Raw genomic sequence first — 18,905 nt, 5'->3', positions numbered from 1 at the left:
TCATTCCCTTAGCCCTTTGCAATGTCACTATAGTTAGTACCTTGCTTTCCTCCTGACATCTTAATGAGATTAATTTTTTCAACATAGATCTTTGTTAATTAGGACATAGGCTAAAACTCTGGCAAAATGGAAACTTTTATAATTCTATTATCTAGACTAGTATTTCTCAACGCAGGTGCCTATTAAACACCAGAACATCTACCAAGAAAAAAAATAAAAGTAAAAGCATCTGAAGTGGGTAGGGGCAGGGATCAAGGCCTCGGAACCTGCATTTTTAAGAGTTTGCAATTTAGGTACACATAAATAAGCACAGTATTGAAATAAGTGCTTTTATTGATTAGAGATTATAAAATTTTTGTTGCTTTCACAGAACTTAGGATTAGAAAAGGTGTGGGGAAATCTCTAGTTCTTCTCAATTTCTAAAATGCAGAGAAGGCATCTCAATTTCCCAAAATCTCTGTAAAGGGCAGAAGTAGGGCTAAAACTTTTTTTTTTCTTAGTTTTTTTTTTTTTTTTTTAAGTTTTTTCATTTTGAGAGAGGAAGAGAATACAAGCAGGGAGGGGAAGAGAGCGAGAGTGAGAGAGAGCGAGAGAGAGAGCGAGAGAGCGAGAGCGAGAGAGAGAGAGAGAGAGAGAATCCTAAGCAGACTCTGCACTGTCAAGTGTGGAGCCCAATGTGGGGCTGAAACTCAAGAATGTTGAGATCATGACCTGAGCTGAAATCAAGAGTTGGAGGCTTAACTGACTGAGCCACCCAGGTGCCTCAGGGCTAAAACTTCTTGACTCCCTGTGCTCTCTCTCTCTTTTTCTCCTGTGCCCTTTATAATACATTGTATTCTTCTTACAATTTCAATTAAAAATTTTTTACTGTTTAGTTATTTTTGAGAGAGAGAGTGTGAGCTGGGGAGGGGCAGAGAGAGGGAGATACAGACTTTGAAGCAGGCTCCAGGCTCTGAGCTGCCAGCCCAGAGTCTGACATAGGGCTTGAACTCAAGAACTGTAAGACCATAACCTGAGACAAAGTCGGATTCAACTTACTGAGCCACCAAGGCACCCCTCAATTTAATTCTGAAGTTAATTTCTTTATTGTTAGATCACTGTATTTGGAAAAAAAAATTTTTATTTTATGACTTTTCACTCTTTTGGGGATAGGAAAAACACTATTAAGTGACAAGCAGAGCCAGTTAAGTATATTAACTCTGGGGAAGAAACTAAACTAAAATTCACATAGTTGTATTTCTTTCTTGAATAAACAAGCATATATAAGAAAACATCATTTTCTTAGACAATAATTTTAGTTATCATGACCATCATCATCATCACCAATTCTTAGTTCAGTCACTAAATTCAATTAATTGATATCAGTCATTGAAAGTTTTAGCAGGTCTCTAAGACCTGTGAAAAATATAATTATTGGTCAAATATCCTAAGAATGTATGCAAGTTAGTTGAGTCAGAGGATATTGGAAAATAGCTTCAGTCCAGTGCCATAAATACACTTTCCCAGTTCAGGTTAGTATATAAAAGTTAGACTGGATTTGAGACTTCCTACTAGTTAGAAGGACTAACCCTATAAGCAGGTGTACAGAGAAGATATTATTTCAGACTTCTCTTGACTAGAGCTATACCACTAAGTACCTATCATGGCGAGGGTTTTAGTACCAGGTAAAATCTGACAAATGAAAGTTCAGAGTGGAAAGGACCTATTTCACTTCAAACCAATTATTGCCTTTATTGATTCAGGGCTAACTTATCAGGCACAATAGCACAGAGTATGTGCCCACAATATTTTTAGAGATCCGTGAAAATATTTTAATTTCTTTTAAATTATAAGAAACAGAACTTCTTTTTTTTAAAGAAGAATTTTTAGGGTTAGACACATGTTTTATTTGTTTTTCATATTACAGAAAAAAGCCCATTTTTAGGCCCCATAAAGATCTATTGAATTTTGCCTAAAACAGAAAAACTTAAATATTGAAATATTTAAAATTGTATAAAATCTTTTTTTAGAAAGAGTGGGGGAGGGATTGAGGGAGAGGGAGAGGGAGAGGGAGAGGGAGAGAGAGAGAGAGAGAGAGAGAGAGAGAATCTTAAGCAGGCTCCATGCCCAGCACAGAATCCAATGCAGGGCTTGATCTCACAACTGTGAGATCATGACCTGAGTGGAAATAGATTAGACACTTAACCAACTGAATCACCCAGGTGTCTCTCTATAAAATAATATTACTATTAATATTGTTATGATGGGAGGGACTTATGAAAGCAAAAAGTGGTCCATGAAGGTCATTATGCTTCCCTGCATTGATCCATAGATTTTCGATATATTTGCTATTGCTTGATGGATTCATCCATCACTAAACTTTGGTTCCAGTACTTATTTATGATGATGAATTCTAGCAAACTCCCTAAAGAACAATGCTGCTAGATGTAACCTTTTGATTGTTTTCTAGTTATTTGATAAATTATGACCAATGGAATATTTCTAATGTCACTTGCTTTCTCAGCTCCCTATTTGTTCCCCAATCTCCACCCTTTCCAAGTTTCCTTTCCTACAGAACATACTCTAGAACACTCAAACAATATCACATAGATGGTCAAGGAAACCTATCATGGGATCAAATAATAATTTGCAATTGCAAATTTCATTAATATTTAGTTATTAAACAATTATAGAAAAGGGTAAAGTTAAGTTAATGGTGGGCCATTGGAAAGCAGTGATCTTTTAGGGAGATTTATGAGATTCCTTTCTGCCTGCCACACTTGTGTACCTTGAATGAGAAGTACAGCAACATGTAGAGAACTGTTGGAGAGACACTGGGGCTCATTCTGAAAATGCGAGCACACAAGTCTGGGCTCCCCCTTGGCATCACCAGTCTCCAGTGAATTTCTCTATGCAATTGCCTATTTAATTCAGGAGATTAGTTTTCTCTTTCTAATTTCAAATTTTAATGCCACAAAGTTGAAAAGTTTAAAAAAGAGAAGAGCACATTAAAAATAAACAAGGACTTATAAGCTGGCAATTAGATAATATTTAAGCATTATCTTGTATCAATTTTAAGACTAGGGACTAGTTATTTATTGCAATTCTGAATTAAGAGGATTTTTGAAAAGGGGCTTTGGATATAATTTAACGATAGCCCTGATTTAAACAGAAGGTGGTGTTTTATGATGAAGTTGAATACTACATGCTTCAATGTCAAAACATAACTTACTGCATTCATATCCATCCCTGGGCACCTTGGCAAGAGCTGATTACATCCATCTTTTCATGGTCTACATTATCTTTCCAGCATGTTTATTTCCCTTGTAAGCCAGAGATTGGTTATTTCAACATGGTTTTTTAAAAAAAATTCTTTTGCAGTTTAATTAAAATCTTGTTTTTAGAAAATGCTTTATACTCTTCCTGAATTGAAAAGTCTAAAGATGTAGACATGGGAGGAGAGTTAACTGCATTTAGGTAACGAAAGCCAAATTCCTGATTTCATATCTATTAGAGACTGAACTTGAAATCTGTGCATAGCAGATTTTTCAGAAGACCTATTTCATGATTATTGAACATGCATACTAAAGAAATTATAAAACTGTTTTAAAATAATAGTTTACATAGTGTTGGTCAACATAACTGTCATCAACAAAGACAGTCCATACTCAGCTGGGAGTCCTAACACAGAAAGGTTGTCACCACAAAGCAATGGCTTCCTTGGTGAGGTGAGTGCTGGGATCACAAATGCTTCAAGGGTTCAGAGAAGAAAAGTGAGTAAACTCAGGGTGGGAGCAGTTGGGAACAGTTTCAAGGAGGTGATGGATCATAAATGAGAGAAGGGCTTGGAGAAGGGGACTGGGAGGAGGCAATGGTGTAACCATAGGGAGGCAGCAATGAGTCATCAGTATGATTGATGAGAAACATAAATAGTTGAATTGCAAATTTTACAAACATAAAGGACAGGAAGAACTAATCAGATCTAGCCTCCTAGCTTTAGGGAAGTAAGGTCTTATTATCCCATCTTGCAGATAAAACATCTGAGGCCAAAATATCTGGAGAGGTCAAAGGAGGTGACTAAGTCCTTAGTCCAGTGATTTTTTTTCCAAACTTCCAGAGGTATTTTTAAGCATGTAGATTTTGGGACTCAAATTCCAGGGAGTCTGACTCAGTTGGGGGGGGGTGAGCCCTGGGGTGTCCATTTTTTGTAATACCTTCAGAGGGTCCCCAGATTTGGGAACCTCACTTGGGCGGTGGTGGTGCTTTGATATAATAGGTACTCAGGGAACACCCTATGCCATATTCCTATTTTAAGACTAATCCTAATAAGTTTTCATCAACTCTGGATAGATGAACAACAAGGGTTTATCCCATCACTGGCATTCTTTTACCCATTTTCCTAGTTCTCAAAAAAATGCTTTCGCAACCAGAAAATGGAGACCTGCCATCACTGCTTGGGAATTTGAAAAAATTGACATATATGTGGGTCCAGGATCCTTAATACAACTGTCACGATAAGGGTCCTGTAGAAGACCTGAGAATGTAGAAGAAGTAGAATACCAAGTTAAAACCCTGGGTCTGAGTGCTGGCTATCCATTTACTGCCTATTGGTGCTTGTATAAACATTTTAACCGATATTTTAGAATTATCAGCTAAATGATGGGGCCAATAAGACTTCTACTGATTATGTTCCATGATTATGGAAAAGACAAAAGGAAACTATGTGGAAATTCTCTTAAACTATAAAGACCAACACAGATTTTTGAAAAATTATAAAAAGGATCACTTTATTTAATTACTATTGTATATCTACTATAAGTAAGCCATTGCAGCAGTTAGAGAAAAAGAGTCCTCAGCCCTGCTCTCAAGAAGGCAAAAGTCCTATGGCAAAAGACCTGTACCTTTCCAGTTTCTTCATTCCTATCATTTTATGGTCCCTGACATTGATCAGAGAGTGTAGCCACCAAAAAGCAAAGCCTTGACTGTCCCCTTCTCCAAGATTAAGATATGGAACAGTTAACAGGAGGTTGAAAAGAATCAGGAATGTTTTATTACTTTTGCTACCTCAATTTTTCCTCTTCCTCTGTAGGGACTTGTGTGCCCCAACTTGTTTGGGGACTTGTGTGTCTTCTTGGGAAATACAACACGTTGGGAAACTTTTAAAAAGGCCATGGTAGAGGCCCGGGAAAGGAAATACAGAGTTGCTGGTATATCTTCTTTAATATCAGGTTGTTTGGGGGAAGTAACGGGTCTTTTTGAAGTTTCTGCATTTTGTGGTTTATCTCAGGGTGGAAGTCATGATAGGGTGGATAAGGAGAATGTATGTTTGGCTTCGCATAATGTACTTTTTGGGACCTTAAGCATAGTGATAGGCAGCTACATTCAAAGCTAGGTTTGAAGCAGTGAAGGAATCCTATGTAAAAGAAGTTTACAAAAAATTACAGTGTCTGAAGTCATGACAGGACAGGCGTTTAGAAAGTTTACTTCCCTCTTTGACCGGTTTTTAGTTGAAAAGAGTGCAGCTGAAACTGTTACCAAAGGAGGCATTATGCTTCCAGAAAAATCTCAAGGAAAAGTATTGCAAGCAACAGTAGTAACTGTTGAACCAGGCTCTAAAAGAAAGGGTGGAGAGATTCAGCCAGTTAGCGTGAAAGTTGGAGATAAAGTTCTTTTGCCAGAATATGGAGGCACCAAAGTAGTTCTAGATGACAAGGGCTATTTCTTACTTAGAGATGGTGACATTCTCGGAAAGTATGTAGATTGAAATAAATCATTATTGAATGGCATCACATGAAGCTGCCCATTCCACTGAGGCTGTGAAATCTTTCATGTAAATAATTTTCATGCCTCCTTTATAATAAATGAATGGTATCCAAACTAAGCGAAAAAAACCAAACAAAAACCAGGTTTACAAATAGTGAAAATCAGGGTGTGATTAGTGCAATGGTATTCTAGAGAAGGGAGGCTGCTATTAGTCATGTGGGAACAGAACATAACAGGACACTTATTTTTGCAAAAAGCAAATGACAATAAACAATGACACAGTAGTGAAGACAGTGGGGTATGGAAAAACATAGGACTACAGATCAAGAAATCCTCTCCATGTGATCCTGGCCAAATCGCTTTCACTTCTGGGGGCTCTTTATCCCCATTTTTTTTTTTTAGACAGAGACAGCACAAGTGGGGAAGGGGCAGAGAGAGGGAGGGAGAGAATCCCGACCGAGCAGGCTCCACACTGTCAGCACAGAACCCGATGCAGGACTTGAACCCACGAAGCCATGAGAACATGACCTGAGTCAAAACCATGTGTTGGATGCTCAACCAACTGTGCCACCCAGGTGCACCTCCCTTTATCCCCTTCTTAATTCACCCTGTCCTTCATTCTTCTTTAATTAGTATTAACTGCATTCACCTTCTAATGGTCTAGTTACAATTGCTAGCCACTCCTTAAACCAGGCCACTTTGCAACTTGAATTACCTCATTGAAACTTGAATCTGATTTCACAACTTCATGACTTTCCTTTTGCTGACAAACGCCTTCACATGATCTATAGCTCCATATCCACCCTCTCAGATGACCACCCCTGCCAACACCGATGCCTTATGCATTCACCTCCACCTCCTCCCTTGACTTTTGGCACTAAAACGTATACTTTTTGTTTTGTTATTTTTAAGATCACCACATGTAAGGGTGCCTGGTGGCTCAGTTGGTTGAGCCTCGGGCTCTGTGCTGACAGTGTGGAGCCTGCTTAGGATTGTCTCTCTCTCTCTTTCTCTCTCTCTCAAAATAAATAAATAAACATTAAAAAAATAAAGCGTTACAATCACCACATATACTTGCCTATTAACACTCCTTAGAATGATTTTCTTCCCTTCTTCCTGTATCTGGCAAACCTGTGTTAGCCTGCAATACTCACCTCGAGTCACATGTTCTCAGTGAAATCTTTCTTGACTGAATGAACTGGTCCTTCTCTAACAGTAATGGACTAACTACTTCTAGATGGCAGCGGGGTTTTTCTTTTTGAAGACTTTTCTGGAATTTCCAGGCCAAGTGGGTGGGCAGCCCTATTATTGGCAGCCCTATTATGCTTCCAAATAAATTCTCCTCTTTACTTTCCTGGAGGTAGAAAGGATAGTTCTTGGGTGTTCTTGGGCTAGTCTCTTTACATGAATGCTTAAACAACAGGGATTACAAAGAGGCTCACATTTTACAGCAGGCAAAATGCTCACCCTCTTTTGTACTTGCAAGCTCTTAAAAGATCTCTTGCTGGAAGACTGCCCACTTGTTCAATCATTGTAAATTAAAGCAAAAATTTTCAGAGGTTACCATTACTCCTTTGAAAAATTTTCTGAGAGCACCTTTTCATCATTTGGAGACCAGTAAAATTTCCCTCCAACGTTCAACAGAGTTCCTGACAGAGCAGCGAGCTTTAACAGGCAATCCCAGGGGCATTCATTAAACCAAGAAAAAGTAAGTAGTGAGGCCAGACCCACTTCTAGTGATAACTAATGGCACAATGTTCTGTTTCTGTAGTACTTTCTCTCTCCTTTAACTCTTTAAATCTCATTTTAAGTCACAGAAACTATCTCTACTATAGTCATTAGACCTGGATTCTGATACAGTAGACAAGATACACGATCCATTTTTTCACTTTGATCTCTAAATTTATAATTATTATTTATTATTTAATTATTCCAAAGTTCTTCCTCCCCCCCCCCCCCCCGTTTTCTTCCCATCCCAAACAAGTCCATTATTGAATTTGGTCTTTTTCATGCCAGAGAAACTTCACACCTCCTGGCTGATGAGCAAGTGAAAACATGATGATCCTTGCTTTCTCAACTGGAAGCGCAAGTATTACGTGGTTAAAGGGAGTTCCCTAAATTTCGGAGGCAAATGAGATAGGAGCTAGAAAAGGCTCTGATGCAAGTGATTAGATCCAAGGTAACTCTTTGTCCCGAATCAGGCAGCTTTCTGCATAGTTTGCACTTTGTAATGCATCAAGTTCAGAAATGCCATGGTCACAGGTAGTGCTCCCTTCTCAAGGCCATCTCCTATTAGCAGTAAATTGTGAGAGCGACCTTTCCTCTTTCATCTTAGTCTCTTTGTTTTGAAAAAGAGTAATTCAACTCAATAAAATGGCGAGTCAGCTATCCCTTTGTAATTATACCAGGAAGGCCTTGTGACTAATTATTTCATTTATCCTAGCAGCAGAAGTTTAAGTACCCAGGAAGGTGATATAGGCAATGTTTCCCAAATAGGATTAGTGTCCAACCCTTGGGAAGGCTTTTGCTGTGTCAGGACTTCCTACTCAATCCTAGACCTTCAGATTTCTGGAGGGATGGTGACTCAGACCATTTTTTAAAAAGTTTTCCAAGCCTAGGGCATCAGTTGGTTAAGTGTTGGACTCTTGATTTCAGCTGAGGCCATGATTTCACAGTTTGTGGGATCGAGCCCCATGTTGGGCTCTCTGCTGACAGTGTAGAGCCTTCTTGTTATTCTCTCTCTTCCTCTCTCTGCCTCTCCCCTGCCTGTGCTCTCTCTCTCTCTCTCTCAAATTAAAAATAAACTTTGAAAAACAAAAGTTCCTCAAGCCAGTCAGATGATTAGTCAAGTTTAAGAATTACTTGTCTAGTGGTCTCTTGCAGGGGTTCTCAAAGTCAGTATCCCCTGGGGATATTGCAAATAGTGCAGATTTGATGTTCAACTGCAAGGGATTCTGATTGCTGGGATGGGTCTCGAAACAGGAATTTTTTTTTTAACTTTATTTTTTATTTTTAAAAATTTACATCCAAATTAGTTAGTATATAGTGAAGCAATGATTTCAGTAGATTCCTTAATGCCTCTTACCCATTTAACCCATCCCGCTTCCACAACCCCTCAGCAACCCTCAGTTTGTTCTCTATATTTATGAGTCTCTTTTGTTTTGTCCCCCTCCCTGTTTTTATATTATTTTTGCTTCCCTTCCCTTATGTTCATCTGTTTTGTCTCTTAAAGTCCTCATATGAGTGAAGTCCTATGATTTTTGTCTTTCTCTGACTGACTCATTTCACTTAGCATAATACCCTCCAGTTCCATCCGCATAGTTGCGAATGGCAAGATTTCATTCGAAACAGGAATTTTTAACAAGCCTCCAGGGTGCTTCTGAAACAGATGACCAGTGTACCTCATGTGAGGAAACACTGCCCTGTTCTGGGTCTAGCAAAAAGGGAGAAGGGCATAGATTGTGACACACTTGAGAGGCTCAGAGGCTGGCTGCACAGGGTCAGTTCCCCAGGTCTTGCAAATGTTAGGTCAATCTGCCTCTGGACAACACCAGAGAAAGAGTGAGGGTGGAGAGGATGGCTGCCAGAGACAGCGCTGGGATTCCTGGAGAATCTCGCTCAGGATTGGGCTGGGAGAATCCCAGTTTAAAAACACAGAACCACACAGATGCTCATTTCTTCCCTTCAGATCTATTTTAACAGCTCCTCACTGGCCTTCTTGCCTTTGGGGGTCTCCCTGGCTTGCCTGCCTCCCTTTCCCTTTCTGGCTCCAGCTTCCATAGTGTTGCTAAAATGATTTTTTTTGGTAAAAAGGTAAATTGTTTTGGGGCACCCGGGTGGCTCAGTCGGTTAAACATACAAATTCTGCTCAGGTCACCATCTTGTCGTGGTCCATGAGTTCTCAAGCCCTGCCTCGGGCTCTATGCTGCCAGCTAAGAGGCTGGAGCTTGCTTTGGATTCTGTGTCTCCCTCTGCCCCTCCCTTGCCCCTGCCCTGCTCTCACTGTGTCTCTGTCTCTCAAAAATAAATAAACATTAAAAAAATTTTTAAAGAAAGGTAAATTGTTTCTCCGTGGCTTAAAAATCTCCCCAATAATAAGAGGCTTTGCAGAGGAATCTGGATCTTGTATGGGTAAATTATTGACCTCACAGTACCGGGCTCCACAGTGTTGGTGTCTCGATTCTGGTAATCATGCTACTTTGTAGACTAGTTCCAGTGGGCAACTTGCTGTCCTACCTCAATGGCTGGGTTTAGTTAGTGCTGATCAACCTCCTGGTCAAGTCTCAAGTAGTAGCCTGCCCTTGGGACCCTGCTGCCTGCCTCGGAGCCCCAGCTGACAGTGCCCACTCACCTGGATCTCTGAATGTGGCTGTTTGCAGCAGTAACAATACCACAGTTGGCATATCAACTCGGTTTAATATGGTCATCTGGTTAAGGTGATGCTAGTCCATAGTAATTGGCCACGATCCATCTAGTTTTTGCAGGGACTAGACAGGTATGTAAACTGAATAGGGATATGATAGGGAACTCAACCTCTGCATTCTTAAAAGTCTTTGATGCTGACACTAACATCTACAATCCTTCTAGAAATGCAGTGTTATTTATGACTTACTGTCTTCTTGCTGTGAAGACTGGGGCAGAGGAGCCAAGAGACTGTACCATCAAGAAAATCAAAGGAGATGTGTCCAATACAGATGGTGATTATTGTAACTTGGTATACATTGGACTATAATTTAGGGAACATGGAATAACACTGGGAAAATATAATTTCAATATGGAAAAGAGCATTCATATAAAACAAAGTGAACTCCATTTTGATGCTAGTTGGGTTGTATCAAGGTAACTTTGTACAAACTATATTGGGGACCTATTTCCTCCCATAAAATAAAAAGAATGCATCAGAGGTCAGTGACAACAGCATAATTATATGACTTTTCTAATTATTTTTTCGATGTTATTGTAAAATTATAGTAATTGAAGGAATAGAGAAGGACAATTAAGAATAGCACTTTTTTTTTACATTTTTAAAAAATGTTTTTATTTTTGTTTGAGAGAGAGAGAGAGAGAGAGCAGGAGAGAGGCATAGAGAGAGAGGGAGACACAGAATCTGAAGCAGGCTCCAGCCTCAAAGCTGTCAGCATGGAGCCCAAAGCGGGGCTCAAACTCATGGATTGTGAGATTATGACCAGAGCTGATGTTGGATGCTCAACCGACTGAGCCATCCAGGCACCCCAAAAAGAGCACATTTTTAAGGACCGGTGTATCTTATATCCCATGAGGGGAAAAAATTTTGGTGCAAAATTAATTTTAAACATCAAAAAGTAGCACCTCTATATTACATGTGAAATTATCATATGCCTTCTTTTACATACTTATATTTTTTTCACTTGCATTTCCAAATCATGTCATTAGGCAAGTACCCAACAATGAAAAGGATTACCATACTTTTAAGAAGATCTGTTTACCAAGGTTTTATGTTCCAGATATTTCTGCAGCAATGAAATGGTTGGGTTGCACTCTGGACTACTATTTTGTGATTTTTGAATAGAGTGTTATTTTTGAATAAAGGCAATACATATATCAGAATAAGAAAACCACAGATATAGGAACTGAGAATGTGTCACTGACTTGACTTAAAATAGTCTGTTCTGTAGTCCCGAGGAACTCAGAAGTATGTCAAAGGACAAGGGGAAAAAATTCATGTAGAAAAAAGTGAGGACAATGTCCCTGGGTGTGATTTTGGAGGAAGCAAGAATGACATTTGCAAAATTTGGCGAGATAACTAGGGGAAAGAGCACGAGTTAGAATAACTGCTTCCAAGGGTTGGGGCAATCAGGAATCAAAACCCTAGAGAAACTCAGAGAGAGGGAAATTCCACTCTGACATCCCTGGGAATGTGTAAGCTCATAGTCTTGCCTGCTGATATTATTGAAAGGATGCTGATTTTTTTTTCCCCTGGCTAAACCAAAAAAGAGAAAGAAACACATTTTGTAAAACTGAGACACATTATGGCAAAGCAAAAAAGACAAAAAAATGTATTTCACATTTGATGTTTGCCTGAAACCAGAACTCTTTTCTTTGAGGATTTAAGAAATAAACAATTTAGAAAATTCTGAGGACCATGAGTGTATTCTTGGGAATTTCTTGGAACAACAACACATATATTAAAAACATAAACTTCAATGATTGCTTGAAAAAGCCCAGCGTTCAGTGCATAAATGAATTTACAACATCTGCAAAATTTTTACCAAAATGATTTCTCCGGGGGGGGGGGGGGGGGAAAGAGATAAAAAGAAATCCTTAAAAAGAAAGGACCAGTGTCAAAGTAATTCATGATTCTTCACACACATAATAATGATTAATCTGCTCAGAACTAATCTGACTTTGTCTTAGATGAAACTGACACTACCTGAAGTTTTTCATTTACCAATATCTGCCACTAGCAGCAATTTTTAATAGAGATGTTCAAAGGAGTTTTTCAGGATTTATATTCATTGAAATGCCTTAGAAGAATGACTTATGTCTTTAAGAAGGCATAACAATTATTCTTGGTGGAATCCTTGCTCTGTGCAATACTAATGATCAGGAGGCAGCTTCACAGTGTATGCAACCATGGGAAGGTCATGAAAAGGGCAGTCGATCCCAATGGGCACCCTTAGGCACGGAAATCATAATGTTAGGAAACAACCCACAGTTTCCTAAATTTTAAATCAGATTTTATGCTAGCTTTTCTCCAGCTCTATTTCCACATTAGAGGAACTCCTGTGCTATTTAAATACAGTGTTGATATTATCATATATTTATTGCAGATTTGCACTTAATTTGATTTGGCTACCCAGTTCCCTGACTGATAAACCCATTCATGCAACAGTCTTTAATATGTGTAATACACTTCCTAATGTTTATACACTAAAGACAATAAGCATTCTAAGAGAATTAGAATCACAGAAACTCTATCTCAAAAAAATACAACACTTCAAACCTGTTTTCTATACTTACAAATAAAGAAAATCACTTCCATTGGAAACTGTAAGTGCAAATTCTCAAGCACCCAAAAGGCACAAAAGGGGAAAAGCATATTTTATAAGTTCTTGATTGGTCTTGAGAGAGTAGTTATAACCAAAGCATAGTCACTATAATTCTCCTGCCTCACTGTTTGGAAAGCATATGAAAACATGTGATTAAAAAATGTATACGCCACTTCTCTCTGATTGGAATTTGTAAAGTTTCAACCATCTCCCCTAAGCCTTGTCAAGTGAAGTTGCTTCAAACTGTTCACTCATACATTTTTATTTTTTAGCAGAAGACTGTGAACACTAATGTTTGTATATAATGTTACTTTTTCTTCATTCCATCTACTCGTCTTTCTTAAACCAGGCCCTTAATGATCTTGGTTAGACAGACAGGCTCAGTTTGTCACCAAATACATGTTGAATGACTACTCACCACCATAAATCAGGCCCTGGGTAGCATTCTGGCTCTGGGTTCTAGTAGTCAAGTTTGCGTTCTATTATCTATTTACCTCGTGCCCATGTTGACAATTTCAAATGATAAGCCTGACTGAAAGCAAGGAAAGCAAGCAAGCAAGCAAAGGAAATAGGTGATCTCATTCACTACTGGTGGGAGTTTAAAAAAGCTTATGCTCTTCACGGGGTAATTCAATAATGTGTATCAGCATTTAGAATGTGTATACCCACCGGCCCTTCAACTCTACCTCTGGGCATTCACTCTACAGAAATATCAACACAAATAGACAAAGATTAATACGTACAAGAATGTTTACTAAAAAATTTTTAACAAAGAAAATGTTAATGAAATGTTAAACTAATGAAGTCATTAGTTAAAATATAGCACACATACAAATGGAATACTTGGCAGCAATTTTAAAAAATGAGATGTATTTTTATTCATTGACATGAAAAGATGACTGTGATAGATTACGAAGTGGAGATGAAAGTTATGGAAGAGTATGTATACACAGCCTTGGCATATTATCCAATGTCTTTCATAAAAATTCATATTCATATTCCATATGTTTGCTTACATGTACCTAGAAAAAATACTGAATGGATACTCATGAAATCATTAAAAGTGATGATCCAGACAGGACAATTATTTTCTCCTTTATATCCATATTATTTGTATTTTTGTATCAAGCATAAGTTCATTTAAAACAAATGTTTATTTATTTTGAGAGAGAGCACACAAGTGGGGAAGGGGCAGAGAGAGAGGGAGAGAGAGAATCCAAAGCAAGCTCCACACTCAGCATGGAGCCCGACGTGGGGCTTGATCTAACAACTGCGAGATCATGACCTGAGCCAACATCGAGAGTCAGATGCTTAATCGGCTGAGCCATCCAGGCATTCCAACCATACATTCATTTTTTTTTAATGTTTATTTATTTTTGAGAGAGAAAGAGAGAGAGACAGAGAGAGAATGAGAGCAGGGGAGGGGCAGAGAGAGAGGAAGACACAGAACTGGAAGCAGGCTACAGACTCTGAGCTATCAGCACAGAGTTCAATGTGGGGCTTGAACTCGTGAACCATGAGATCATGACCTAAGCTGAAGTCAGACACTTAACTGACTACCCAGGTGCCCCAAGCATACATTCATTTTTAAAGAACATTAAAAATATTTCCACTTGTGGAAGAAAATTTCCACCGTGAGAGGAAGAGCATTCACATAGTATCATCTCTTGAGAAAAAGATTCTTGTTCTGAATCACGAATATCAAGAAAACTTATTTTGAATTTCATGAATTTCTACGGTCTCAAGACTAAACTTGCATTTCAAAATCGTTGCTGGAGAAAGCGTGACCTTTTGAGAGTTCTAAAATCGAAGATAACTGTGAATAAGGCTATTCTGCATTAGAGAAAATTTACCAGTTCTTTTCAGCCCAGACTCACTATCCCCAAGTGTGTATCCCCCAAGTATCCGGGATACTATATCACTACTGCTACTAATATCACACCCACCACCACCATTACTCGCTGCCACATATTGAGTGAGGTACATGTTAGGCAACATATTCAAAGAAATGCTAGGCAACATGGAAAACACTTGACATCAAGACTGCAAATTGAAACAATACCATAAAATATAGCTTTCCAATTTTACACATGAGAAAGCTGAGTGCTACAGAAATTAATTAGATTGCCAAAGTCCACAAGCCAGTGAACAGTGGAAACAGAATTTTAGTGTGTCTTAAATTAAGAACCTGTGGACATTTTCATTATATAATACCGCTTATGTGGCAGCCATGAAGATGTCATAGGTATATTGGTGTTCACCGAATAAATATTTAAAAATAGTGACAGAATTATAAGGAATGATAGTATCTTTAAAGCATAAAATCGTTATCAAGAATCCTGTAGCAGGGGTAATAATCTCTAGATTTGGAGTATCTTGGCAAGCCACTGAACGAGTGCAGGAATGCACATTTCACCCAGTGAGAGAGGATTTTCGTCAAGAGGGAAGTTCACACCCAGATGGCAAATATAGTTCACAGATGCCTGACATTTGTACTTTCTCACTCGATCAGAGTTCACTGGGGAGAAGTCCCACAGCAAAAGTGCCTCCCAGAAAGAATACTCAGTGCCTCCTGTAATCAAACTTGTTTCTGGCTGAGCTGCTCCTGTTCTGTCTCTCTGGCAGCATCAAGTCACAGTTCATGCCTATTGTGGTGTCTGCCAGGGCCTGGTGTTTTCATTCTACCCCATGGTTTTCGTTTTGTCTACAACGCTGGTGGGCCCAAGTGTTCATCCTGAGCATCCTGTTTCTCTTTTCTTTTTTCCCTCTTCCATACTCTCTCTCTCTGCTTTATTCTTTTTCTCCTCCCTCCTTCTCCCTGACCTCTTCCTTCTCTCTTTTAAACATTATTTCTTAAGTGCTTACTAAAGCAGCAACTGTGCCTACTGTCCGCCAGAGCCACTCTGACTGCACGGTCTCTCCAAAAAGTTCCCGGTTCTCATGTGTCTGCCCTGCTTGTCTTACTCATTTTTATACCACGGCATCCACCACAGTGGCTGGCGCTTATTAGACATATAACGAACATGTAGCTGAATATCTTCTTTGCGTTGAATTCAATTAATGTAATTGAAGTCACACAATACGTGTGCAATTTTTAACGTTTGTTTTTTTTTTTTTAATTTATTTTTGGGACAGAGAGAGACAGAGCATGAACGAGGGAGGGGCAGAGAGAGAGGAAGACACAGAATCGGAAACAGGCTCCAGGCTCTGAGCCATCAGCCCAGAGCCTGACGCGGGGCTCGAACTCACGGACCGCGAGATCGTGACCTGGCTGAAGTCGGACGCTTAACCGACTGCGCCACCCAGGCGCCCCAACGTGTGCAATTTTTAAAAGCATATAAAATGTAAGTGGGGTGAGACTGGTAAAAGTAAGGTCATGAACAGAAGTTAGGAAGAGACAGGATGTGCTCAGTCCTTGTGGGTTGAAAAGAGTTCTTATAAGCACAGTAGCACTTTATATACTAATACAACTTGAGGAGGACAGATGGGTTCTTTTGTTCTACTGTATATTTCCTACATCTGAAGATTTACCCTTGACTCGGTCAAAAATAATTTCAAGGGGTTAATCAAGATCTATTTTTTTTTTAATTTTTTTTTCAAGGTTTTTTATTTATTTTTGGGACAGAGAGAGACAGAGCATGAATGGGGGAGGGGCAGAGAGAGAGGGAGACACAGAATCGGAAACAGGCTCCAGGCTCCGAGCCATCAGCCCAGAGCCTGACGGCGGGGCTCGAACTCACGGACCGCGATATCGTGACCTGGCTGAAGTCGGACGCTTAACCGACTGCGCCACCCAGGCGCCCCTATCAAGATCTATTTTTTAACAAATGCAAATACTTCTAGTAATATTACAATATTATCTGTTATTTAAATGAATCTGAATGATTGCCTCTCAATTCAACAATACAGTACAATACAGAACTTCCACAACATACAGAATGGTAATCCTCAGGTATCCAAGGACAGATGATATATCACCCGTAAGTAGCTTATAGCCAGGAATTAAAAGGGGAATAACTTAATGTTAAGTGAACGTGAAGAAGAGAACAAGCTTGGTGTATGTGTATGTGTGTGTGCGTGTCTGTGCACACACATGCGTGCAAGTGTTTCTGTCTGTCCTCTTGGACATTTTCTTAGTGATATCTTTTTTTATTTTTATTTAAAAAGTTTTTTTAATGTTTTAGTTTTTTAGAGAGAGAGAGACAGACAGAGTGTGAGAGGAAGAGGGGCAGAGAGAGAGAGGGAGACACAGAATCTGAATCAGGCTGCAGGCTCCGAGCTGTCAGCACAGAGCCCGACATGGGGCTTGAACACACAAGCTGTGAGATCATGACCTGAGCCAAAGTCGGATGCTTAACCGACTGAGCCACCCAGGCACCCCTTCTTTTATTTTTAAAGTGTATTTATTTATTTTGAGAGAGGGAGTAAGGGGGAGAGAAAGAGAGAGAGAGAAAGAGAGAGAGAGAGAGAGAGAGAGAGAGAGAGAATGTGTGTGAGCAGAGGAGGGGCAGAGATAGAGGGAGAGAGAGAATTCCAAGCAGGCCCCATGCTGTCAGCACAGAGCCCAGCGAGGGGCTTGAACTCATGAACTGTGAGATCATGACCTGAGCCAAAATCCAGATTCTGTGGCTCAACTGAGCCACTCGGGCGCCTTAGGGATATCTTCTAATATCACAACTGGTTCATTTGTACATACTTTTCTGGTTTTCTAGGTTCACTTTTTCACTTGCCTACAGTCAGTCCTTCATAATGATGCTTGCTTTATTAAATAAAGACAAAGTAGGACACATTTTCCATTCAGAAAGTGCTTTGCCAGCTCTTTAGTTGGTTCCGACTTGTACCTACTATTCTATGAACAAATAGCCCCTTTCATGAATAAGAGGGCAAATGAAGAAGTTACACAACACTCGTGAAGCCACAACACAAGTCTATAATTAGCCACCACCTTTTTAACTGATGCACATAGTCTACTGGCTTACTCACAGTTTCTAAAACCAACACTATTTGAAGTCAAAGTGTCAATGATCAGTCACTGTGAATATATACTCAATGGATGATACACAAACTAAATAGGGTAGGTAACCTTTACTTGGCCTATTAAACCTAGGATAGGAAATATAAAGCAATTCTCATATTAAATTTCCCAATAATCTGTGGGGGAGAGAACCAAATAATATATGCCTTAATATCCTGCCAAAATTTTATATTTAAACTCTTAACAAAATCCCCAAACATTGGTATTAATATTACATTAATATAGGAACTTTGCTTTAATAAAAGGAGAAGCTTGGCATGAACCCTTTCCTAACCTATCACACACATTCTGTGAAAACACTCCCCCTCCCGATGACTTTGGTCTCTATGCCTTATTATCCTGAGATTGGCTACATTTCCTCTTCAACTTAAAAATTGTCAGAAAAAATACCTTCATTTCCTCCAAAAGAAATAAACAAAGGCAAAGTTCAGAGGGAAGCATTCCATGGAAGCTGTCCATAGTAGAGCAAAGTGCAAAGCAATCAGCCTGAACCAGAGAGGGCCTGTCCCCAGTCAACCCTGAGGGTCTGGGGCCATATTCCTAGTCTCCACATTTCCAAAGCAAAGCAAGGTTTTAGTCACTGAAGACCCCTTTTCCATGGTTCTGGGGAAAGAGTATGATCTGGTATGTGCATTTTAGTGGTGTTATTTGAATATTTGTGAATAAAAGCATAGTCATTCCTGTGGAAATTCCTTTTATAATCAAAGGTACATTTTCTGCCATGTACCTTGTTTACGGGGACCAGGCTCCTCCTCCAGATGGAGTTTCCTATATCTTTCCTATGTCATTTCTCCCTTTCTTCCACTGCTTTTCCATCATCTCTCTGCTGTTACCCTTGCTCAGCTCCCTATCATCCCATAACTCGCGCCTTGTGAGGGGAAATTACATCTGCTTACTTTATCCTTTATAATATACCCTTCCTAGTACCACTACATATTTGTAAAGCACAGATTTGAGCCTATGGTTTTGTTCATTTAAAACTCATACACAACCATTAAGCATGACTACATAGCCTAAACCCAAACTTCATTCCTTTTGTTATTAATGCATTAATTCAGCAAATATTTGGTGAACGAGTGAAGTACAAGGAACTTTAAGTC

General features: G+C 39.3%; 1 protein-coding gene and 1 long non-coding RNA gene across 2 annotated transcripts in view; one reads left to right on the top strand and one right to left on the bottom strand.

The window, feature by feature from the left end:
- Positions 1-18,905, bottom strand: part of LOC131495139 (uncharacterized) — a 318,187-nt gene that overhangs the window by 125,159 nt on the left and 174,123 nt on the right. The window lies entirely within an intron of this gene.
- LOC131495136 (10 kDa heat shock protein, mitochondrial-like) lies at positions 4,601-8,566 on the top strand. The gene has a single exon (XM_058699950.1). The coding sequence runs from the start codon at positions 5,435-5,437 to the stop codon at positions 5,741-5,743; it is 309 nt and encodes a 102-aa protein (XP_058555933.1). The 5' UTR covers positions 4,601-5,434; the 3' UTR covers positions 5,744-8,566.

Source organism: Neofelis nebulosa, chromosome 14 (genome assembly GCF_028018385.1).
Source record: "Neofelis nebulosa isolate mNeoNeb1 chromosome 14, mNeoNeb1.pri, whole genome shotgun sequence".
Lineage (NCBI taxonomy): Eukaryota > Metazoa > Chordata > Mammalia > Carnivora > Felidae > Neofelis > Neofelis nebulosa.
This window is presented reverse-complemented; position numbering and strand designations above follow the sequence as displayed.